At 46.1% G+C, this 25,900-nt stretch overlaps 1 protein-coding gene across 1 annotated transcript in view; it reads right to left on the bottom strand.

Annotated features, from left to right (window-relative positions):
* The window catches only part of GFRA4 (GDNF family receptor alpha 4), a 76,779-nt gene extending 52,278 nt beyond the window's left edge, over nucleotides 1-24,501 (bottom strand). The window contains exon 1 of the mRNA XM_085314648.1: nucleotides 24,163-24,501. Within this exon, the coding sequence (XP_085170774.1) occupies nucleotides 24,163-24,202 (40 nt within the window). The 5' untranslated portion in view covers nucleotides 24,203-24,501. The remainder of the gene's footprint in view (nucleotides 1-24,162) is intronic.
* Nucleotides 24,502-25,900: the final 1,399 nt, after the last annotated feature.

Below are 25,900 nucleotides of genomic sequence, written 5' to 3'. Positions count from 1 at the left end.
CACGTTAAGCTGGAAACACAGGGAAGGATCATACTAGTTAGACTGTTGCTTTGATGTCCTTGAATCAGACTTTGACCCCACAAAGTGGCATTTAATCTCTACTGACCCAGATTTACATAGGAGCTACCACCCAAAGATGCATGTAGCCCAGTAACCTGTATGCAGCTCTGGCCAGAAGAAGACATCTGAGAAAGTACATGAGAAGGGGGCTAGCACATGATATTTCCCTCTAATATCCTTCCAGTCTTCAACTATCTTCAGCTTGTGGACTTCCTGAACCAGAAGTGGTTCCTATTTGAGACAGTGACCCAGAGGATTTCTCTTTGATGAGTATGTCCAATTTCCCCTTAGACCCATGTGAACTTATAGTATGCACAGTATCCTATGGTGAGTAGTTCCAGGGGTTGTATGCCATATGATCTGAATCACCTTGTGCCACTCCAGAAAACCCAAAGGACCTTAAAGCATGTGATGAATGACAACTGAAGGTGTAATAAGGAGGATAGGCATCAATTAAAGACACATAAGGAGAAATTCCATCATTACAACCTTACTTTTGAGAGGTCTCATACTGAGCTTCAAATCAGGAAACTCCYACCCTGGGTTCCTAACATTCCTATTATTGTAGCATGACATCAGGCAATGTATGTGTCCCTTCTCAGCCTATGTATGACACCGTGCACCCAAAGGCATGATTCATGAGGCTGCAAACCACCTCCATGAGGAAAGGTTAAACAAATTAGGATTTTTCATGTGTGGATTCATTCTTGTAAGAACGATATGTGTAAACGCCTCTGCTGCAGAAAGAAGCACACTTTTTAATGCCATAAGACTTGTCCTCTGCAAACAAGAGGAAAAGAGAGGAAAGGGAGTTGGATGATTTAGCTACTTGGGTTTGGTTACTGGATCTCACCTACAAAGTTTTGGAAGAATCAAATTAGAGGGAAAAAATTAAAAGATATATGGAGTGGCCATATAGGAAAAGCCCTTCATTCCTCGGCCACTGGACAACAGAAGCTGTGAGTGTAGTTTTCAGTATCTCCCTCCCTCCCTTCGAGTTCAAACCTTTTAAGGGAAAAAGAGTGAAAGAAGGAGTGTACATATGAGGGAACACACTGCAAAAATGTGAAATCCATGGAATATAAAGAGGTCRCTATAAAAGAAGAGCAGACAGCTTCAGAGATGCTGCTACTGCCAGCATATTAACTCAGTATATCAACCTGTACTGGTGTGGTTTTACATGCCTGGCCTCATAACAGATCCTAAATATTTTGTCCATAAAACCTTGCCTTATTTGCTAAGCAGCTCTGGACACACAGAGGTTTAAAAATAATAATAAAGAGAAAATGATTTTGCAGGAATGTCTCACTAAGWATAGTAAGATTCAGTCGCATCACTCATGTGAAGGGCTAGAGACCTTCCCCCCAGCAAAGTTGAGTGTCCAGGGGGSCCTTTGGTTTTGGAGCTCCACATTGGGATGTGGACAACCAGACACAAACAGAGGAGAAAATAAAGCRAAGGACAAGGCTCCAAATTCCCAGCTCAAAGAGCCAGAGGAAAGCTGCCAGCAATCAAATCCCTGTACGGTTGTAAGAGAAATCAAACTCAGATTGCGAAACTGAGGACTATGAGAGACCCTCTCYCCATCCCACCTTCATTGCCTCGTCCAAGGTTAGAAATTCATGGTGAACGTTGATTATTACTAGTTTGGCCTTCAGTAAAGTGGGAATAGCAGTAAGGACTTCCCTTTTGCTTGAGCATTTCCATTTCTAAAATCATTAGGTTTTTAGTCTTGGGATGGCTGAGAAAATCTGCATTAAATACACCCTGACAGGCCTCACGGGTACAAACGCTGGAAAGAGTAGCTTTTCCTCTGTGTTTACTTGCTATTAAAGATCTAGAAAAAGGAATCTGAACAGTTCATTTTTTTTCTAAACCGAAAGGGTGATGCTCTCCTAAGAAATGGGTGGAAGATAAGGATCTCTGAAACTTCACCCCAGAGCCTGGGTGCCCATGTAGCCTGTGCCTATTTCTTCCCATTAACTGCTGTGTACTGGCCTGACTCAGGTTTTCAGTTTAGTTTAGTTGCYGAGCTTAAAATCCCTGCTTTCAAGTTTCACTGACGACCCCAAATCTCCCGGACTGAATGGATGCTCCTGCTACAGCCCTGGAATAGATATAACCACTATTATAATTCAATTTGCACACACAGCATTTGGGTTTTGCATGGATTGCCACTGCTAACCAAAGTTCATATCTTTGCTTACAGTGCAGATAAAAACCTCTTTTAGCAGTAGTTTGGAAGGAATTGTACATGGCAGCATTTCTCAGACAATGTATTTTGGGGCCATAYGAAGAATATTGCAAATTATTCCAACCCCAAAAGAATAATTTGCTTGCATATTACAGTTTAAATACAAGCAAAGAAAAGCCACAAGACCAGAGGTCACCAGCCTTGTATCCTACATTAAAATGTACAGTCCCTACAGAATCCATCCATTCCTGCATGGATGTTTGTAGTAGGTGAGTTAGGAGTGTAYGGGGTCTCCCCTGCTGTTTGAGGCTTTGGGGGGAAGAAGCTGTGGGTTGTAAAGGTGTGATTTTTACGAAGGAAAAATAAAGACCTTATTAATTCTTATGCTGATAATTCACGTGGCTGTTTTAATTGATTTGTAATAGTGCCATCTTTGCTGTGATAGTGACATTAGAAGCACTTTTGAGTATATAAGCTTAAGAGAAAGAGACTGCTTAAAGGAAAAATCCTTTGGTCTTCCAAGCTGGTAAACAGGCTTATAAATATGGTGTGAGTATGCTTTTTCCAAAGCAAGTTTTGTAGGTTGTTTTTAAACAACACTTGAGTTAACAACAAGCTGGGTTGAAAAGCAAGCTCAGGTTGTGAAGTGAGTTCATCCTATCTAACAAAGCAATTGGCAGCACCAGGAGGATGGGAAAGAGTACCGAAGCCCCTGGCACGAGAACCACGGGAGTTCTCGAGAAACCCTTCAGAGATCCCTCAGGCTCACCCAAACCAGAACACAACAAACTGAACTAAAGAGCAAAGGACATCACGAACGAAAGGCACCATCGGCATGCGTCTCTTCCTGTTCGGAGCTGTGTCTTGCTCAAGGACTGGGGTGTTGAATGCTACTGCCCAGGACATGATTCTATGGCTGAACTTCTACCTCCTTGCGAGGGACATGAAGGTTTGGGGTGGTTCACAAAGTGGCTGCCAGTTTGAGCTGGGATGATGGGGAGAGGGCAGAGTCTGAAAGTTTCCCAGCTAAACCACAATAGCACCAGAGCGAGCAGTAAACTCTCCCCCCGCAGCGCTGTCGACACCGCCGAACCCCAGCGTGTCRACAACAGCTTGGCCAAGCCCTCGCTACGCCGGTTTCTGCTCCTGCTTAAATCCGCAAGTAGGGCTTGAGAGACAAGTCAAAGGCAAACAACATCTATCCCCGGGCAAACGCCTCCCGATTAACAAGCAGAGCCTGCACTTTCCGTCTTTATCCATCATAAGCCCTGTGTCTGCCACAGGGATTTTGCCGCAGTTCTCCGCTCCGAACCCAGCTGCGGAGCCTTGGGAGGGGGTCGCTCTCCGCAGAGCCGGCTGCAAGAAAGTGGATCTTGTAATGGCTCAAACTGAAAGGCTTTAATCCTCGGGAGACTGCCCTTTCTTTCTCTATGACTCCCACTTGTTTTTTTCGCATAYGGCCGGTTTTACAGCTCCCAGACTTGCTTTTAAAAGGCTTGCAGTCTGCGATCCTGTGCCCATTTCTCCGTTCCCCACTAGGGCACCAAGAAAATTTCATCTGTAAACATCTGCTCAGACCCTTTCCAAAGGCACCTTTGCTTTCAGACACCCTAACCCTGTCTGTTCAACAAGCTTCTTTGATTTGAGAGAGGTCACTAGAAATGGCCTTCTGGTCCTACTGGGACTGGGACTGGGACTGGGACTGGGGGGGGGGATTCACAGCCTCACAGAGGTAGTTCTGCAAAAGCTGATAATATGTCTTATTTGAGCTATAAAATATTGCTGTATGGTCAAATGTAAAGTCTGGTTAGTGCTTTCTACAGCTTTCACAGTTCTATTAGTAAAAACCCAGCAATTATGGTGTTTTAATGAGCATCTCAGAGTTCTTTCTTTTACTTTTCCAGTTCAGTCTGTAATTTTTGCAGTAATCTTTCTTCATTAAATTCAAAAGTCTCAGTGACTTGGAAACCTGTGTCTCTCTATTTCTGTAGCTGAAGATGCAGGCTAAGGCATTCTAGATGGACACACTGCTGCTAAGACACACTTTAAACTGCCTATCCCTCTTTATCAGTCAGCCTGCTTTCTCCATCCACTTCTGAAACGGTAAGTTTTAATCCTTTCTCAACATATTTAAGTCAGTCAGTGTTGCATTTTCTTCCTAAATCCTTACTAGGTTTTTTGACTTGTCTTGACATGCAGCAAGGCCAGGTGCAGCTGGTTGCAACTTCTCCCTCCTCAAAACTGGCTATTCAACAGTGTTTTCTTTCAGTATCTTGAAAAATCTCACAACTGAGTCCTTCAGCCTCACAGCAGCAGTAGAAACCACTTCTCCATGCTTCAGCTGGTTCAGAAACACATGTTCAATTCTCCCACATTTTGAGGGCTTTGAAAGACGTCTTCTTGATGGCATATGGCTGAGAGGAGATGGAGCTTTTCATTCACAAAGGAAATGGGATGAGAGAAGCAAGTTCAGCTGAGAGATATCTTAAAAGGGATCAGTAAAAAGGAAGAGAAGGGTTATTTGGAACTCAGAAGACACARGAGGACAGAAGCATAGCCCAGCCTCCAAGAGCAGAAGGTGGGTCTGGGCTCAGCATGAGGGGTGTGGCRGAGTCATGCCCACTACCTATTTAATGAGTTTTTTTCTGAAAAAGACAGCTAAAATTCTAGGGAAATGACATGCCACCTACTGAGGCTAAAAGAAACAGCTGGACACATTTTGAAAATGAATGAAAAAAAAGCAAAAAGCTTTTGGACAAAAGGATTGTGGAACCGTTTGGAACAAAATGATTTTTTGTTGATTCCAGTAGAAACTTTTTTTTTTTAACTTGAGTGGTTTGAGTGGGTTAACAATGACACGGGAGCATCTTTTTTGTTTCCTTCTTGTGGTATCAAGAAGAAGCAAGATGGGGAAGATAAAGATTTCCTCTTCCCACAGAAGGGACGAGACATTTTCACATTGGTCTTTTCCATTCAAATCCAGGATGGGACCAAAGTCTTGCCTGTATCACTGTGATACAGCACTGAGTTACTCTGGATGTAAGCTGCAGTGACTCTGGCAGGTATCTGCCTTGCTAGTTAGTGATTCTGTAGGAGAAAAATAATTGCTGCTATCTTTTGTCTTTTGGACTTTATTTATTCTTATTTCTCTTTTTCCTTCCATTTCCATCTCCATTTCTTTCTCTCTCTCTCCTTCCTCTTTCTCCCACTGTCTCTCCCTCTCTTCCTTTCTTGCTCTCTCTTTCCCTCTCCCTTTGTCTCTTTCATTCTCCTTTTCTTTCTCTATACCTTCCTCTTTCTAAAAAAATCACAGTTGCAAAGTCACGGGAATGTTCTCTAGCTCAGGACGTTTTTCTCTACCTAATGTTTYTTCCCTCTCAGCTGCACCCCTGAACTGGTCAGCAGCTGAGGTAACCCCTTCTTCTTTGGTTTCCATCAGTCCCAATCCCTGACTTCATTTTAGCCTTGCTTCAGACAGAACGACAATGTGATCATTTCCTTGGGCTGGGTCATGCCATCTTGAGCTGCTTGGAGATACAGGGTTGAACCTCTTTGTCCGAGGCTGAGGAAGGAATGAAACTCACATGTCCTGCTTCCTACAATCACTGGTTGTTCCACTGGAACAGCTGGTGGACACCAGGCTGGCTAGAGGCATATGGAGCCATATCTCAAACATGTTTACAGGTACTAGATGGAGCAGTTCTCTGTAGGTGCCCAAATTTAGGAGCTTCTGAGGCTCTCAGATCAAACTGAATCTGCCTCGAGAGTTTTTGGTGGTACCAAGACTTGGTGGCTTTCTGGGCATCTTTCAAAGACTTGTTTCCTGCTATTCCACCGATGTCGTATTTTCAGTGACAAGAAATTCCTCTGGGACTCTGCAGTCATTTTCTTTGTTGTGTCCACTGCACGGAGAAGCTGTAACATACCACAGTCCTTCCTAGGCTGCTTCTGGGCAGGCTGTCCTAAGATCTGCTCRGGAATATATATTCCACCAGGACTTTCAACACAGCATCTGGACTGGGAGCAGAGTTGAACTTCCACTRTTCACTAAAGAAGTTCTCATACCATCAGGCTTTGTTGGGACGTGTTTTGCTGGCAAGAAAGGCAGGAGGGAAGAAAGTTGTAGTAAGAAACAAGGAGAAAAGCAAAGAAGAGTACTCAGGACTGGGTTATTTCTGGCCAACAATTGTCTCTAATAAAGTTTGACTCTATTAATTAATTGAGATGTGCCTTGGAGAGTTGGAGCTGCTGCTGATGGAACTCAGCCAGGAAGAAAAATAAATCTCATTTTCTCTGCAAACCTGCTGATTAGACCAGATCTCTGAGATTCACTGCAGTAGGCTTTGGGGAGACAGACAGCCTTTCAGACTTTTGATGTAGTCACAGGCAAAAACCGACTGTCATGAACCGCCAGAGGAGGTGGATAGAAGGTGGAGAGGACAGCAGTTTGCAATGGGAGATGTTTGGGTCCTGTCTCATTCCTTCCCATAAGCTTTTGATTCACTTCCCACATGAAGCCAAATCATGCATATTTTTCCTCTTTGTGTGGGAAGAAAATATAAATAAGCATGTTTGTCATTGGGCAAGGATCAGGATGTTGGTGTGTCTGAGTGTACGCTTGAGTTCTTACACACCCACTGTCCATGTTGTCAGTGCCAATAACTCCTGTATGGACTAATTCAGGAGCTCTCTGGGGAGGCAGAGGCATCAGTGGGCTAGATGGACCAGGACCGGAAAGGACTRTCTCCCAGTTCCCAAGAGCTATCTCAGCTGGGCTCTTCCAAAACACAGTGTAGATCCTGTGGAGCTATGCTCCAGCCAGGATCCAGCAGCAACGTGGGCTGGAGATGCAGAGGTCACTAGCAAGAACATACTTCAGTCTCTCCTTGAATCTGTCCACTGCGCTGAGGCTGCATCCTTGCAGGAGCAGAGAGCTGGACACGGAGCRCTGGTGTGCATGGTCAGGGTGTGTGTGGTTGAGATGTGCCATGTGTGCAAGAATAGTGTATGGGGGTGGTTTGGAGGAAGCATGGGTTTACAGTTTGTACTAGAGTGTTTTTGTGGCATTTGGGAGGTGTGGTGGGAAAGATGCTCTGTAAATCTTTCCAATCTAAATGCCAATTATGAACTGGCAGGGGACAGGACAAAACAGTCCTTCCCAGTTTTACTTTTCTATGATGAAGAGAAACTGCTCCTTGCTTTGAACAGCGTGAGAAAATCAGCAGGCAGTCTTGGCGCTCTCAGTCCCTCTGGGAAGCTGGACTCCTGTACATCTCCACGAACAACCACCCACTGTCACCAAGAGAAGGATTGSAGGATGAGAAACATCCTTGAGCCATGCTGATCTGAGAACAGCAGCACAGGTTGATGTTTAAACACAGTAATGTTGATCTAGGCATAAAGAATTGCACTGGGATAGAAACATGTCCACATTAGACTTAGTGACTCCTAGTTCCTTTTCTATGCAATTTTTTCTTCCAGGCTCTCTCATGAGTTACTACGGGGGAGCAGAAAGACTCCCTCACATATGTTTTGGGGTTTCCTGGTTTTCTGAAATAATAAAACTGCTACACCTTGGAAACCAGAGACTGGTTTTAGACCACGTAAAGGAAAAATGATGCTGAGAGCCCTTGTACCTCCAACTATGTCTTCTGCTGTGACTTGAGAAGATTCTTTGCAGGAACGGGTGCTGGTTGGCACAGGGTTCAGATGTGCAGGAGAGGTGTGTGGCCAATGTCAGCATTCCCTCATTTTACCTTTTTGTTTCAGATATGATTTCAATATACATGAAAACAAATCATCCCAGCTTTCCACAGATTCTTTTTCTGCCATAAGAGGAAAATAATCAAGACTGAAACTACTTCCACTAATTGTCTTGCTATTTTAAGTCTGAAATGCTGCCAAGTTGCTGCTTGGTAATTGTTCAAATGGCTTCAGYCACCCTTCTCGTCTGAAGGCTGGGCTGCTTTGTAGGACTCGCTCCTTTAGCACACTGTCTGGCCATCACGCACCTTGGGAGATGCAATCTTGTCACACAGCCCTGCACAGCAAGTGCCTTGAGCCAYTCAGACTGCATTTCCCAAATGCTGCGGTGCTATCTGCCAGCTGAAAATTGTGAGGTTGGTAAGTTTTTTTTTTTTTTTTTTTAATTTAAAAATATAAACAATTATGGTAGAAAGCAGACACTTTCTGCCAAAAGACAAATAATTCTAAATAACCTCTGAAGACTGAAGGATATATTTCTGCAGGAAAACAAGAGAGATTAAGTATTTTCAAGCCCCCGCTCGCAAGCCCTTTACTTGCTTTGACCATCTTGGATATCTGGTGACCACATCCTACCTCTCTCCAGTAGTTCCCACAATGCTGCCTGAAGCCATTTAACCTTGCCACGATGATGTCTCAGGGAGACAAGGTCATAAACAGAGAGATCAAGTTGCAGAGAAATTATGAGTATAGGTTCAGATGAAGCAAACTCACCCAAGATTCAGGTAGCTAGATGTGCACGAGATATGCTGGCTCCACACTGCACATGTTCAGGAATCTGCCTCCTCTTAGGGTACCTGCCTTTCCTGGCAACCTTTGGGAAGGTCAGTACCCTAATATGATGCAGTCATCTCAATATTTTGGAAGATATAATCCAGGCTAAAGCCCTGATGGCTAAGCTGGTCCCAGTATCTGATAATATTCCTATTTATCATCAAAGCAATCGATCCACTTATGAATGCTTTATGATAAYTAGAGCATTTTCAGTCAGCTACCCAGAATGTTATCTCCATTTTCTCTTCAGATCCCAATGCATCAGTGCTGGGTACCAATATATTTTCCCTATCCTTTGAACCTTCAATCACTTGTTTTTCTTTCAGCCCCTTTCTCAAGCACTGGGAATAAGAGAGGGTATAGGTCCAAAGGTGGCTGGTGCTACGAGTGTCAGCCTGAGCAAATGGGCTCTGTGTCCTCAGGTTTCCTAGGCATGAGCACCTTGTTTTGTGGGTACTTGGCTGGATGGGGGATGTGTGCAGTTAAAACCAATAGGAGTTCGGCCAGCAGGAAAGAGGAGAAAAATCCCTGTCTTTTTTAATGCTTGCGAAGAAGCAAGAGATCAAACATAYGCTTGCCCATGTGAAGCTCTGTGATCCATACGTTTTCTGTTCACGTTTGTTGGCTGCTGGCCCAGCTGTAATTTAGCCTTGAAGCACCCACACTGCGCTTAGGAATAGCCGAAAACTGGATGATTCTTGTTGATCCTTTGGAAAACTAAGTCAGTCCCTTGCTTCTGACGGCATCTTGAGTTTTGGCTGTACTGCTCAATAAAAAAGGCCAGGACCACATTTCTGGCACTGAGGTCAAAAGGCACTTTCTGGCTTGTGTGTGCCCACATGCTTAACCTTTCACCCCCCAGCACAGGGCACCCTTGCTCAAGCRTCCTACAGGGAAGAGTCCTGGGTCCTCGTCACCTCTAACTGTTCCAAGACACTTTTTGGTGAACAGGAGCCAAAACCAGGCCTAGAAACATACTAGTGAGTAACCAGGCTGGACAATGGTAGGATAGAGCTCAAGGATAGAGCTTCCTGGCTCTATTTACTRTTTCACTTCTACAGAGGTAGCCACCGAGTCGTTTCCTGCCTACGCATGCCTATCTTTACATAAGTAGCCAGGTGGAGCTGAGAACCTGCTTGCATGTGACTGTGGTCATGGTCTCACACGTATGTGCTTGCCGTGAGCTGGCCATCCTCAGAAAGAGCCTGTTTTATACTGAATTTTTTTTGCATTAATGTGTAGATTAAAGTATGACTTCAATGATAGTCGAAAGGGAGCCCAAAAGAGAACGGAAAGGATTGATTATGTGCATATTTTAAGTGCTCTGTGTCTGTGAATGTTTATTTGAAAAATAAGAGTGGAAGAGAAGCACTGACACTACAAATAAAAATAATATAGGGAAATACATCTCTTTTATTATTAAATTATAGATTAAAATAGGAACCATGGGGGAATATAGAAACATATATCTCTTTGTGGAGGCTTTCTATAACAATCAGCATAAAATAACATAGCGGTATCTGACAGCTTAAATAAAGATAGGAGCTTCAGCGCCTATCTACGCATTTATCTCCTCTGATCCAGACAGGGTAAAGAGGCATAAAAGGCTCAGATAATAGCATCTTTTCTGCACACCAGCTCCCAAATGATAGGCAGATTTTATACTCGGTTACTCCACATAATGTCAACATTGTTAGAAAACAAAAGCACCATGAAGGAACATTTCTTTCCCTCTTCTCCCTCTCTCTCACCTCTTTTTCCTTCAGATCTTTTACCTTGTCATTTCTTCATGAAACATAAGAGGGCAGATCCAAGGCTCTGTGCCTCTGGATTAGCCCCTGAATTTATGGGGCAGCCAGACATGGGACAACACGAACATGCAGTGAGGTTCAACGGATGCACACGAAACATGTGCAGAAGTGGGGAAAACACTACCAGATTCACTTAATCCGCTGTCCTCTCCTCACTGTGAGCTGTCACAGTATCTATTGCAGTCAATAGCTATCGACCACTGCATGCCATGCCATTAACCTTTTCCACCCCACACATCAGATGATGGAGACCAGGAAAGCTGTGTCACATTTGAGCTGATCAGCATTTGGGAGGCAATACAAGCAGAGCCGCAGCACACGCTTAATAGGGCAGTGAAGCTGCCCAAAAGTCTTCTTACGATGGGGAGCACCAGCATGTTCCCTGTTCTCGGTGCTTTGTCCAGAATGTGGCCTTYCTGAAGGCTTGGGTTGCACAGTAGGGCAGTCCCCTCCGAAGACCAGCCTGTGCTTTCTCCAGCTCCTTTCATCACCATCAGCTAATTGCCACCACTAGAGCAATTCTCCTGCTTCCTTGGCATGTCCAAGGTGACACCACTGAAAGCTAACTCAYTGCCAGGGAGTTCCTGCAGCCTTTGCACACTAATGTCTATCTCTCTGGAAAAAACGTAGCCCTCATTGGAAGATGCAAATGGCATGGGAGCCACGTCCCAGGCATCACCTGAGAGACTGCATGATGTTTTAGCTTCCACAGCTATTCTACTTTGCGACAGCTAACGTCCTCAAGATCATCCTTCTTCTTCAGAATTGCTCAGCTGGTTTTACCCTCGGAACAGTCCTGAACCGACATAAAGCTTTCAGTACAGCTGTCCTTCCTGGGYTTACAAACTACATGGGCAATCTTTACGTTAAGAGACCCTGAGCTCTCACTGGTCTTCACCCAACACTCAAGTGAACCCATTTCCTTGGCTCTGCACAGAACCACAGCAGGTGCTTTRCTGCTAAACCAGGAATAGAGTAAGTAGCAGTATGAAAGAAGTCTGGATTTCTGTATCTCCCTTCACATGCACATATTCTGATGTGAACATAACTTTTTCCCCTTTGGAAATACTAGGCGCTCACTCTCTTTTCCACACATCAGCCAATTTCACATCAACCTGCGGKATCTGAATAGCTTCGGAGACTTCTAGTCAGAGCTCTTGGCTGGGGGATATTTGGGGCGGACACACAGATACACATACACTAAGTTCATTTATTCAGGAAATGACAGGCTGAAGAACAGCATAATCAGCCTGTTTACCTTAGCCAGATACTCTTGATAGTTCTTAGTAGCCTTGGAGGTKTTTCCTGGAGAGATCTGTATTTGGTGGGTTGGTTTGTTATGAGAAGGAGTTCTTTGTACTTGCTTGGGGAGATAGGGAAGGATCTTGGCAGTGACTACTCCTGTTTTCTGGTAAATACTTACTTTTGAGTCCCAGCATAGTGGAAAGTGACAATCAGATTTAAGTGCCCAAGGCTAAGCTTGGAGTCAGTCCCTTGCAGACAGTTGGATCCAAGCTCCTGCCTTCCACACCTCCATCTCTAGGGAGGAGAGAGCCATGTCTCAGTGAAGGAGACCTCGTGGTCTGGGGGCAGGGAGAGCCTGGGAGAGGTGGAGAAGATAAGGCTAGGCCTGAGGCACCAAGAACAATATTATTTTACTGGCAAGGAGCAGAAATCATCTCATCACTTATTAATGAGAGGCCTCTTGGATGACCCAGACACATCCACCACTCAAGCACCTCCCAGCCCTATCACCAAATGCCCAAGTCCCTTGGCCAAGCAGCACCGTCTTCCCATAGTGCCTTCAACATCAATCTGTGTCCTTGTGCTTTATGCAGGAATGGGTATATGGGGTGCACGGAAAAAAGGGAGTGAAGAAACTTTAGCCAACCCTCATCTCAAAGTGTACCAGGCAGCACCTACTGATACTGTCACAGAGACCACAAAATCCCTCGATTTACTTCACAGTTGCATAGACCTGCAAGTCCTAGACACATATGCACCCTTTAATCCTCAAGTCCGAGATCCACAACTCTTCTGAAGAATTGCATCAAGCCTCACACTTGGCCTAAACTGAGACCCTTCGATTTCTTTTTCTAGTAAAAAAGAGGAAAATAAATAACGGAAACATTTTCCTCCTAAATCCTAGCTTAAAACTTGTTCTTTCTCTGTTTCATACCATTGCTCTCATTCCTCCCCTCCCTATCTTACAGAAGTGTGACTAATCCTCTTCCTTCCCTTGCACTGTTACCTTGAAGGTATTTATAGAGTGTGATCATGTTCTCTCTCGTGTCTTTCTTTACTTTTCAACTCTGGATAAATCAAGCTTCCTCAGACTTCTCTCGTGTGTCTTATCTTTCACGAGGTCATGCTAACTGCAATGGCAAGCCAAGAAAGGCTCTGCCTGTTGGAGAGGACACTTCAGAGTTGATTCAGCTGCTGCACTGACTCTATAAGAAACTTCTGAGAACCCATTCTGCATATGCACATCCCAGGCTCCTTCCTGGCTCCATGCATGTGTGAGTGTTCATGCACTTGCATGTGTTAGAAACAGAGGGATTTATCTGCTCCCAATCAAATTAGGTGGTGCTATCATTTATTTTATATTATTTCATGTCATTATCAGTGCTCTGCCTTTTGAGCTGGAAGTAGCAGAGAGAAAGATGAATCTACAGGATTGAAAGAGATTAAGCTGAAACATGTTTGCCCAACAGCGTYTGCAGGCTGTGTCTGAGAAATTGCAAGTGTCTGGAAGGGAACGGGTGTGCTGTCATGCTGTGTCTAGATTAGTTAATTAAGTAAACTCAAGGTGCTGGTCCAAATGGCCCAAAACAGCCTGCATCCATGCTGCTAAACAATCACCTCCCTCAGAACAGAGCAGTCACATGCAAACTACCTGCTGGGAATGGTCCCTGACTTTCGTTAACACTGGACCAGTGTCCGGAAGATGGTTACTTGGGCCAGGCCAAAACCATTTCAGGGAAAACTGAGCATTTTCATAGGCTAGGCAATCAAACCCCAATGACTTGGAAGGCACTGGGCACTACATGGCCTTCACGATGCCTAGCAGAGTTGTCAGCTTCAGGTACTTCCAATCATCACTGCTGACTGGGCCCATCAGCTCTGCAAAACTGGTTGGGAATTTCCTATTTGATTTCTTCTTTTCTCTTTTAGCCATAGGATAAAATGATTTTTTGCAAGTAGGAAAAAAAAGTGCTAAATAATGTTTTAGCATTACTTCTCTCTTTCGTTTGAGTTGGGAACATTGAAATGATGGCTCCCTGGCCAGTCCCTGCTCCATTTCTTCTCTCTTGAAAGAGAAGAAGCCTTGATGCTTCGGTGAGATTCATCTCACTGAATTTAGGGCAACTGAAAGTCAGGGGAACGGTCTAAAACTCTAACCTTGATTCACTTTGTCCTCCTTGGAGATGCACTAATCAGTGCAGGATACACTGATCCTCTAATGAATCCATTGATTAGAGGAGTAATTCATACGACCTGGTGAAAACCAGGTGGGGTGAAACTCTTCTCCTGCAGCCTACTGGGGACACCTCTGTCTGACACGCAGACAGGGGACAAGAGAGAAACAGGGTCCATTTCTCTTCCTGTCTGATGATCCTCCAGGAAGGATGTAGAAAATCTCTACTTTTTCATTAAGAGTAAGTAAAACAGAACAGAGGCATCTGGGGCTTAAAAACATTTGAGTCCTCATTTTTTACCTGAAATTAACAATAAACATTTTTTGTCTTTTTTTTTTAATTGTAATTTCTACTATTCCTGATTTTCTGTTGTTTGGAATCCAAGTTGTACCAAAAGTCCACTCTTTTTCTAGAGAAAAGGGCTTTCAGTTTCCCAGCCTGCTCTTCTATCAGTGCTTTTTATTTTTTGCATCCGAGGGCTGCTCCTGTGTCTCTGCAGCACATCACAGAGTTCATCCCCCTCTTTTTAGCAGTGCACGTCTCTAATCCCAGTGCAAAGCAAGATCACTGATCTCTGTGCAGAGGATACGGGCAGATTTTCAGAGCTGATTAGTCAGCCACTGCACTTGAATTCAGTTCCTGGGTAAGTACCAAAATAAGAGCTCAGTGGATCGTACGCAGAGCAGGTGCTGCTAAAAGTCACATTGTTTCTGATACACTGATGAGTAATTTTGATCCCATCTTGTCATTAGCGGCTTCATAGAAGCTCAAATATCCCAGGTCAAAAGCTGCACTGTCACCTAGTCCCTCTTCCCAATAACTCAGCTAGCACATAAATACCCTCGCTTTATACCAAGATGTAGTAAGATTGCACCACTTTCCGAAACCTGAGAAAAACAGAAGGAAAGACATCCCTTGATTCCTAATCCCAGCTGCCTAGTCTAACTACAGGACAACATTTGTCCCACAGAATTAGGAACTTTTTGGAGAGTTCACTGCATTTCTTTTGGAGTTGTTTGTTTGTTTGTTTGGGGTATCATTGCTTTTGTGCCTGTTTCAAGTTTGGGGTTTTTCTTGTCTCTAGCCCTTCTGATTAGAATTAATAATTATTGGTAATGTGATAGTATATAAAGAACTTGGCCAGGGCTCTGGGTCCCCTTGAGTCAGGTACTTAATTACAAACAGGCTTTCTAACACACATTAAGGATTGGCCTGGTTGGGTCTGTAGGGAAGAAGAATGAAGCAATATCAGGAGAGGGAGATAAATTTCCTTGCATTAGTCCCAGCGGGGTAGTAACTCTGGACTGCTTTACCAGCACGTATGCCTCCACATGCCACACTGACGGATGGGTCCCTGAGCTGTCATTTAGCATGCACATCCCTGAAGAGACTCACATCACCTTTTAGAGATGRGGAAATCCAACCTTTATGGCTTCCCCAGTTCCYGACTGAGCTTCAGATGTTTGCTAARGTCCTACAAGTTTCTTCTCCCAGCTCTTAGATTCCTTAAGAAGGTTCATTTGCATCTTCTGCACAGCCTCTCAYGAGCCATTTCACCTCCACATCCCACTTCCTGACCAGAATGACCACCAGACCTGCTCTACTCTTCCCTTCCCACACTTTCTTGCCCATATAGAGAAGTCCCAAATCACAGGTTTAACACAATTCCAGATCTCTTTCCCAAAACAGTGGGAGAGCCTCACAAAACAGACTGGGTCTTAGCTGGGTCCTTGTTTGGTCTCACAAAATTTCTTTTAGTTTTTCGCTGTAATTAGCAGCTTAAATCACCACAAAAAGGAGAGAAGCTTTCAAGTCAAACTTGGAAATGTAGAAAATTCTCTGGAATAGGGAACCCAACCACCCTCTAGGAGTTCTTTGGAGTAGTACAGCTTACAGCTGTACCCCAGTGAACACCCAAGGTGATCTCATCATCTTCCTAAAGGGGAACCTGCTCTTCTCTCTTATTTTAACTGGTCGGTGGTTGTGCTGATTCAAAATAAAGCTTTTATTCCTAACATGCGGCTCAAGTTCTTCCCCTCTGCACCTTCAAACACCATTTTAGCTCCTTGTGAGGAGAACCATCCCTTCTCATGACCTCAAAGGCATTTATAGCTGTGACTGTGATGACCCTCCCCAGCATTTTTTCCTACACTGAGCTCTTAGCTGAGATGGCTCTGCCCGTGCCCTCTCTCCRAAAGATGATGTTGCTGTGACAGCCAGACCAAGGTGGGCAGTTTGTGTCAAGCAGCCTCAGAGGATTATGTTCTCCTACCAAGAGGAAGAAACAAACAAACAAATTGAGCTAGGAGGAAAGGTGGGGGGGAACCTACCGTGAAATTGCTATAACTCAAGTGTCAAATCTAGGACATAAATCAACTAACCCTTGTAAGGAGGAGTGTAATTCTTCACCGTGCAGAGCAAACACTTAGGCAAACCCAGCCTTGTCTGGGACTTTACACAAACAGGTCAAATGGCTTTGATTCATTCCAAACCCTGTCTAATAATTCAGCATGCTGGTTTGCTCTCCTCTCCATTAGTAGATGGCAAACATATCATCCTAACCTGCAGCCTTTATTACAGAAGATTCAGTGTGCATGGCTTTACTTCACCTCATTCCTTGTGACATCTTTTTAAGGTGCCTTCTGCTGTACATACTGAATATCAAAGGAAAACACAGACAGCAACAAAGGAAAAAAAAATGTGTGGCACTACTGGAGACATCTGCTACCTATTTCCAGATAGCAGGTAACAGAGTCAGCTGTAAAATATCTGAGAGATATTTCTATGAAGGCTGTCACAGAGTGATGCATTTTTCTTAGCATGCATGGAAGTTTTAATCTCAGAAGAAAAATGTAGTCTTCTATTAAGATTTGTTTATCCAAAGTTGCAGAGAGTGGTAGCTCTGAGAAGCTATGAGTTTCCTCTTGGCTTTCTTCCCCAGGGCAAATCTGAATTTCTCTGGCTGGAAGAAGGGGCAAGTTTGCTGCAAGCTGATTGCCTGTCGCTGCTGCACAACTTCCTAAAAGGTGCAACCGAAATGATTGCATCTACAGCTGGCACTTGGGGAGCCAGTCTGCAAGTCCTGAACAGCAGTTAGGGGTGATGAGGTGAGAGATGGAACATGAGAAAAGGCAAGTTATAATCATTTCCATTTATGGTGGAGCAGATACTTGTGGAGGTTCCAGCATGAATAGCAGGAGAAAAAAAAATACAACAAAACATGTAATAAAGATTGCCACATCATAAGAAGATGAACTGAGAATTTCAAAAACCTTTAAAAATGACTCACTCCTCTTTGTAAAATTATCATGCTCAGGACCACATGAACCTTCTACAAATGGTGGCTTAGGCACCAAGTTTGCTTTAAAAAACACAAAGCCATCATCCAAATGAAAGTTCCCTTCCCATGAGGCTGTAGCTSCCCTGTGTTTTCTTTGCTCTGTTTAATCAAAGATGATGGGATTTCCCATGTGGCTGCTGCAAAGGCATCAGCCAGCCTCGTCTGATGCAGAGCTCAAAGCAAAACCTGATTATTTGTGTAGAGACTGTGTCCAATTCACCCTCCCTGAGTGCACCCTCACATCCCCCTGGGGCTTGTCCTGAGTGCTCACTTGGCCCAGTTCAGCTCTGAGCCTCCAGAGACCTCAGATCACACAGGCAGGGRCTCCCAAACATATTCCAGTCGCTGCCTATCTGAAGAGAGTCAGCACTTCCCACAGACACCCCTGCTCCTCATGGGCTTTACATCCATTAGCAGCTAACCTCTCTGGAGGCTGAAGGGATCTGAAAAACGTGTGTGCAATGCATCCTGCAAGGCAATCTACAGCACAGACCTCTTACAGTTAAAGACCTACAGCTCAGACAGAAGCATTAACGTTGCATCTTGACTTGAATTATATGTTTGGCCTTTCTCTTCTTTGTACAAGTAACAGAAACAGACAGGAAAAGCAAAACCCATTGGTTTCTCTGATCTTAACTCCCAGCCCTTTAGCATCTGGACCAGTTTAAAATCCAACAGCCAAAGTGGATAGCTATCGCCTTGGGGGCAAACAATAAATAGCTGGGCCCAGCAACATATCAAAGATGAGCAACCTGATCCTGCTTTTGGAAGAAGTATCAGAAAATCCGACCCGCTTCTTTTCTCCTCAGTAAAATGGACACATGAACTTGGAAACAGCTGCTTACACTTGCATGACAGAATGACCCATATGTTAGCAGTAGCATGGGGAGTGCTGCTAATAACCCTGTCAAAGTACTCAGCAAGGGCAGGTATCACAGACAGGTTTTTCCAGTTGGATTCAATAAATCAAAACCACTGCACAACTATTTTTACAGTATCTTTCATGCAAACTGCCTCCCAGATGGCTTTGGACAGAAAGAAGAACRTGTGCAGTGAAGAGCTGCCTGTGGAAGAACAGGAGAGATTCGCATGAAGGAAGGTGAAAAGAGATGAGTCTCAATAGTGGCAAGATATGGTGAAGACAGTTCTGATTTGGGGAATATATATACAGTCCGATGGGATGTAGGGAAACATTTTTTCCTCCATGAGGACAATAAAGCAGTGGAATAGGGGCCCAGAGAGGTTTTGCAAYCTCCATCCCTGGTGGGGTGGGGAGGGTGTCAATACAAGGATAGATAAAGCCCCATGTAACCTCATCTGAGCATAAGATCTGGCTACAAAGCTGACCCTGCCCTRATCAAATCCCCCAACATCCCTTCCAACCTGAATCACTCTATGATCCTATGATTGCAAAGGGAACAGCTTAGGAATGTGTCAGAGTGAGTGAGGTGGGTTCTAAGCCCATTCCCTGGATCATCCTTGAACGAGATAAACCGTATGGCATCTTAGCCTCATCTTTGGGAGAACTGAAGGGTAAATCTCTGCACACCCTTGTCTCAGGACAAGCTGAGCTCAGCTCAGCTCTCATTTGAGCCATCTGTTTCAGGCAGGCAAAGCTCTGTCTCTGCAGCCACTCTTCTTGGTATGGTTGGGCTTAAACCCCACAACTGTTTTAAGGCAAGCAATTGCCTTCTGTTCACTCCAGTCAGGTAGACCAGAAAGTGCACAAGATGACCAGGCTCTGGGAACACAAGGAGTCTCATCATGCCCTAAACCTTGTTGATGTCATTCCCACTAGCAGGGAAATATCTGGCACTGCTGAGTGACCAAAGGCAACCCCCGGCATATTTGCAGATGGGATAGGGCTTCACACAAGCTCAGCTTCTGCTCTCACTGGATTGGTTCTCCTGCAGCTGGAGCTGCGGTTTGGAAAACAGAGATAAAGCACACACACCTGTGAGTAAGATGGGACCCAGGAGGCTTGGACAGGTCTCCTGGCTGTGTCAGTAACAGGTTGTACAGCAGGATAAGGTGAATTGCACTCCAGGAGTGACCCACCACAAGCTGTACTAGTATCCTGGGGATGTCTCCCAGCTGGAGATACCTCCACTGCAAACATTTCAGGTTGGCTGAGCTGCCTTGTATTCTCTCACCTTCTCTTGGGCCTCTAGCTCTTTGCTGCACCATGCTGCTGCTTCTCTTAGCTTGCTCCTGCCCTGACAAGAGCAACACAGTAATACACCGAGACTGTCCTCACACCAGTTGGTATCATCTCCCATCCATGTCTGGTTCTGGACCCATCTACTCTCTCATCTCCTACTTAGATACCAGTTCATACCTCAAAGCCATTTCTTCAGTTTAGCTAGGTACATGGCCTTGCACACTGGGGGCTGCAATAAGAGAATAAATTCCTGGATGGTTTAAGGATGATTTAAATGTGATGTGACTTTAGAAGGGTCTTAGAAGATTGCTTAGAAGGGAGACCTTAGAAGATCCCTGTTGTTCCTGCACACTCATTTGTTTTTCACTGTGACAGTCCCAGAATCTCCTTGCCCAGGAGAAACGATGCCTTCTATTTTTGCAGCTTTCCTGCTATGCACACGACAGACCCAGGTCTTTGTCCTCCCTCACTGTGACCATCACAAACCCCTCCTGGACTCTTATACCAACAAACTCCTTCTCAATCTCATCAGGCTCAGTTTCCCCACTGTCCATTTCCAGGACCAAATGTCCATCCAGAACTCTCCTTCCCATCCACAACTTTAAACTTATCCTCTCTGTCCTGATTTTCCAGTCTGCTCTCACCAGGAGTCCAACCCCAAACCCCAATGGTTTGAACCRTTAATGTTGTGATGGCCAAAAGAGGTGAGGGAAATCTACAGGGGGTGGTATAAAGGTCTTCCCAGTCATCTCCCACTCCTAACACATCCATCCAGGCTTGAAGTTCTTGCTAGGAGGTGTTATCAAAGGGGATTTTGACAGATATGTTTTAAAAAAAATGAAACGGTACTGAATTGAAKATGACAGGAACAAGCCTTTCATAATTTTCTTCCTTTTTATTTTTTAGTAAAATATTTCTGTCTAAAAAATTTGTTTTAGTGGGAGAACTGTCTTTGGATTTGTTCTCTTCTACTTTTGGTTCACGAAGAAAATGGACTTTTTCTTTTTTTCCTTAAAGGAAGTAAAAGGAAAAAATTCCCTCCTACCGAAAGGGGGAAAAAAATCAAGGATGAAATGGAAAGCTTGGTAGCAATGTATTTTTATAGAAAGGTGGGAAACTTTAGCCACATTAAAGGTCTCATTTAAGAAAGATCAAATGGAAAGTTATAAAAATGGACAAGTCTTTTGTGTGAAAATGATAAACTGAAATTTCAAGMACAATAGAATTCTTGTGTAAAAATTACCAGGATAACTGTGAAGACATTTCTGTCCACAAAAGCAAAATAAAATACTGCTCATACTAATTCACACTAATTATTAGACTTAACCGGTACTAATTTTTACCCAGCAGTGATTACTATTTAAGGCTCCAGAGCTCTGGAAAAATATTTTCCAGGTGTGGTGAAAATACACTGTTGATATTCTTGCCAAGGAATAGGCACAATGTTTGAGGACAGCCTGCTGAGGGAGAAGTTTTATTTCTTCTCCGAGCCAATAYGGAGAGACACAAATATCACATTCTTATTGATGCAAATAATGGATTGCTCCTGTCAGAACTGACAAAGACACTAATTTAAGSAGCTTTCCCCCTCTCCCGTACACATACACATTTTGCAAGAGATTCTGCTCTCCCCCTGGGATCTGAGTTCCAAAACCAGGTGAAAATCTGCCAGACGATCTCCTATGTTTGATTGCATCTGAAGAGTCTGTGGGAAACATATGCTACAAATTATGCTAACGACCAAGCGCAGTTAAAATTTGCCAGGTAAACACAGCAGTTGTCAGCAGAAGAAACCCCAGATGTTGTTTCAGTGTCCTGCCCTCTGTTGCCAACAGCTATGCTCTGCAATGGTCCAGAACTGACTCTGGGTGTGATGAGGACTTTGCAGCAAACTATTGTTTTTAGCCCTAGCCCAGACTTTTGTTCTCATCCTTTAATYATTGCATTGTTGGCACTGGGAATGATGTGTCCTCCAGATGCTGCACAAGGGATGGGGGATGCTTTAGTGGCTGGTTATGGGTATAATCTAGACAGKTTTAAAATAAATGATATTTAATTATATCAGTGCTTTCTAGAGCACTGATCTTCCATGAAGACTTTTAGTCTTACTTGAATATGCCTCATCACTGCCCTGTGAGTGGGATTTCTAGCCAGTAYCACAGTGCAAGCCAATATCTGGGGACACTGAGGCAGCAATGAACTTTGCCAAAGCCACCTCACTGTCTCAAGCTGTGTGCACCYACTGTGTTCATACAGCTGCCACTGGCATTTGTGTGGCTGCTGGTGAGACAGATCAGGAGCTGACCTAGCTGAAAAGTGGTCAAAAAAAAAATGTGTTCAGCTAGAGCAGTTTTCTGGCCTGGCTCAGTCTAAGTGCCTGTGCCATCCAGGAGCTGGGTATGAAGTGACATCAGGAGCTCTCTGTCCAAGCAGTGATGCTGCCTATTCCCACCTCTAGAAGCTGTGAATTCCTTATAGGTTGCCTCCTTCACCCAGCAGCATCTCCAAAGCAGAAGGACACAAACAGCGAGGGTCTCCTACCATGTGGTTTCCACCTAGTGCAGGTGAACCTGGGAACTGCTGCGCTTGCAATGCGAGAAGCTGCTGTCTCCTGGCTGGCTCTCCATGCCAGAACTCACGATCCCTGCAGGACCTCTCCCCAGATGCATCTAAATGTGTAACCCCTCATCTACCCATTACATGCCCAGCTGAAAAGAGAGAGGAGGGTGAGGGCCTTATGGATGGCATCCAAAGGGAATGGTGCTAAGCATGTAGGGGTCAAATGCCAATTCAAAGGGGAAAAGGTCTTTCCAGAGACCCTGAGATCAGAAAGCCGAAAGCTGAAAATTAGCTGATGATTTTGCTATGATTTAGACCTAAAGCAATGAATATATCCTTAAAATCTGCCCACTAATCCCAATTGCACTGCTGACAGTGGAAAGCTGGCCATTTGCAGAAGCTCTTTTCTTTCAGTAACTTACTTTCTCTAGAGAAAATCAATCAGTCCATCAGTCAGTCAATCGGTGACTCAGTCAATCTGAACCACTTGTAAAATGGATCTTGCAGAGACCTGGACTGCCACCCCAGAAGTGCTGCAATCCTTGCAGGAAAGATCTCCGGCTCCAAAAGAGGCTGGGATCTTCTCCCAACCCAGGACACAGCTTAAATGCCCATGAGATGAAGCCATCCCAAACTGGGATCTGTTCAGACCCTGGTATCCTACAAACCTCTGGAGTGAAACGCTCCAGGGTTGGACATGGCACCTTTGGGGGGTCAAAATCCCCCAGTGCCTTTGGGACTTGCAAGGGTTGCTGCTGGTGACATCTAGTGACGGGCAGAGCCAGCATAAGGAGCTACCTGGAGCTCTGACAAAGCCTTCCTCATTGAGGGACAAACCTGCTTGAGGTCTACCCAGGACACTGGCTGGCAGCAAGGATGTTCAGGGTACAGAAGAGGCAGTTGCTGGGCCACATCATGAGGGCTAGGAGGTCTCAGCTACAGAGATGCATCTCAAGACATTTTCCTCCCACAACTGCCACCTGAGGAGGACCAGCACATCCTACCCACTGCCTCCCCACAGCCTTTTGTGGTCTATTTAAGCCTGGGCACACTCTTGGGTTTGCTATCTCAGATAAGCACAGGAAAAAAAAAAGGAAAAAAAAAAGAAAGGAAAAAACACGGTAAAGGAGCCCTCAGGGTTGCAGCCAGGCAAAGTAAGCCAGCAAGGCAGCTCCCAGCCCTGGCTGCCCAGTGCTGCCAGCCCCTGGACTACAGCCCTTCGCACAGCTCTTGCCAGGGATGTGGGTGAGCCTCGGGCACTGCACACTGTCTGCTCCGAGCTGGGGAGAAGCGGGACGCAAGCGGGATGCTGAAATTACAGATGCTGTGGACCACATCCCAACGGATACAACGGCATGCCGCGGGGAACAGCGTGTCCCACACCAGCGGTTGCAGCTGCCTTTAAAGATCTCAGGGGGACAAGGCGTGCGGGGGTCCTTAACCCTGCACTCCCGGTGCAGAAAGACCTGAGGCCAGCCCAGCTAAGGGGAGGCGGGTGGAAATCCGCAGCAGGAACCCCTGCCCACACATGCACACTCCGGTCAGTTAGGACACACACACACCAGCCCGGTGCATGGTGCTGCACACGCACAGCAGCAGAGATCAGGCTCACGCGCTTCCAGCCTGCTCCGACTGGCTGAGAAACCCTCATTTTGCCCCTGACATTTTCCAGCCTCTCCATGCTGTGGGGCTGCTCAGCACCCTGCAAAATCTGTGTCCCCCCCCACCCCAGCTTCTTTTCTCAAGCAAGAAGTGCACTAATTCCTTGAGTTATTTGCCATTTCCACAGCAAACAGGAGTGACAGTAGGAAAGATCCCAAAGCGGCAGGGTCCAAAGTACATCCAGCCAGAGCAGCAGTCTGCCTTTAACTAAAAGGCAACTGAGAGGTCCTCCCTCCCCCGCAAAAAAAAGATAAATCTGAGTGATTCTACCCCCAGGGTTTTCCCCTGCTCCTGGGATGCTGGAGGGGAAGAGACACATCCCAAGCCCGAGCCGAAGCCGGTGTCGGATAAACAGACCCGCCAGCAAAGCCTAGCAGAAAGTTGCCTCCGCTGGACGCCGGGGATGCAGCGCTACTCACCCAGGAGGATCAGCGTGCAGAAGTAGAGGATGCCCCTCATCCTACCGCCGCGGCTCGGCTCGGCTCTGCAGGTGGCCCGGCCCRGCCCGGGTGGCGGTGCCGGAGGATGCGCGGAGGCTGAGCGGGGCGGACGGCGGGTCCCCCCCGGCCCCTTATCCTTCCCCGGGGTTGGAGGCGGGGGGGTGGGGGGGGTGAGCGCTGCCGGGTGCTGCGGGCTCAGCCCCGCTCCGGCCGCGGACTCATGCCCGCAGCCGGGCCGGGCAGCGGCGGGTGCTGCCGGCTCCTCTTCGCCGCATGCCTCCGGGGCAGCTTGGGGAAGAGGGAACACTTTATTTATTTTATTTTATTTATTTTTAAAATTTCCGCTTTTCTTTTTGTTGTTGTTGTTGTTGTTGTTTTTCCTTCCCCTGCCTTCTCTCCAGCAGCAAACTTCTTGGAGGAGGGTGCGAGGTGGGGACACGCCGGGTTTATCCCTCGCCGCCTTCCCGATCCTGCCGCCAGCCGCTGCCTCCGCCCGCAGCCCGCGCCTCGCCTCGCCTCCCCGGCCGCGGACGAGCGGGGAGGGGCTTAAACGCACAGCCGCCTTCCTCCGCCTCCTCCTCCTCCTCCTCCTGCTCGCCCCGGGCTCCCCCGGCCCCGCTGCTGCCGCTCGTCCCCCAGCTCCGTCCGCTCTCCCCGACTCAAGAGCAGGTTCACGCACCCGTGTCTTCGCKGAGCCCCCCCGGTGCCCAGCCCTCTGCATCCCCGTGGCATGTCCCGTTTTGCCCCCTCCAGCCCCGCCAAAGCGCAGTCTCTCACTTGGGGTGACACCTCCAGCCCCGCTCCCGTGTCTCGTGCCATCGTCTGATCTGGAGAGAAGTTGGCCCAGATCGGCTTGCGCCCACAGGGCTGGACTCTCCTCCCAAAGCCACCGGCTGCCTCTCCTGCCTCCATCCCACCCTTCGGGGCAACCCCAACTCCATGCTGCCCCCTGGCCTGGCCTGGCCCTGAGGAGGATCRGGAAAAAAGCCATGGCAGGGAGCACACCAATAACTGCCCTTTCAGCAGCACTTAACCTTRGTCTTGACCTTACTAGTGGAGACACAGCCCTTAAGTCTTGGGCCACTGAAGGAGCCCCATCCTACCTGCTATCCTCGTGATGATACCTTCCATTAATCCTCCCACAACATGATCATCTTCCAGGTAGCCCCCCAAAACTACCTCTCTAAATTCGTATGAGGGATGTCTCCAACATCCACTACCCTCAAACAAAATCCCTGTGTCCTTCCCCATGATGCTCTGAGCTCTCTAAGCCTATCCAGTTCCTGCAAGACAGCCTTTGGCATCATCCCMCTGTGCTTCCCTGCCTCACCCTCCCCCGGCCCCAACTCAGCCTCCCACACCTTTAATCCCTGTGTCCCAGCAGGTCACCCTCCTTTAGGAAGCTAAGCAGCAGAGCCTGGCTCCTAAAGTCAACTCTTAATCTTTACGATGATGAGTGAGCATCATTTCCCACTACCTCCATTTCATGCATGGAGTAGCTGAGACACAAAAATGTGAAGTGATGTCTTCAGATTCACCCAGTAATTAACTGGCCGTCAGCGTAAGAAGTCTGATTCCCAAGTCAGTACGCTGTGTAAGTGGCCACCTTTATTCCTCCTTCTAACACAGGCCTGACCTTTTAAAGGATTTATTTTCTTTTTTTCTCTTCACCTCGCCTCTTGCATCTCCCTTCCTTTTTCCTCCTCCGTTTTTCCCT

This window comes from Rhea americana, unplaced genomic scaffold (genome assembly GCF_003343005.1).
Source record: "Rhea americana isolate MKP2758 unplaced genomic scaffold, rheAme1 scaffold_41, whole genome shotgun sequence".
Taxonomy (NCBI): Eukaryota; Metazoa; Chordata; class Aves; order Rheiformes; family Rheidae; genus Rhea; species Rhea americana.
Note: the sequence above shows the minus strand (reverse complement) of the source record. Positions and strands in the feature narration are given on the sequence as shown.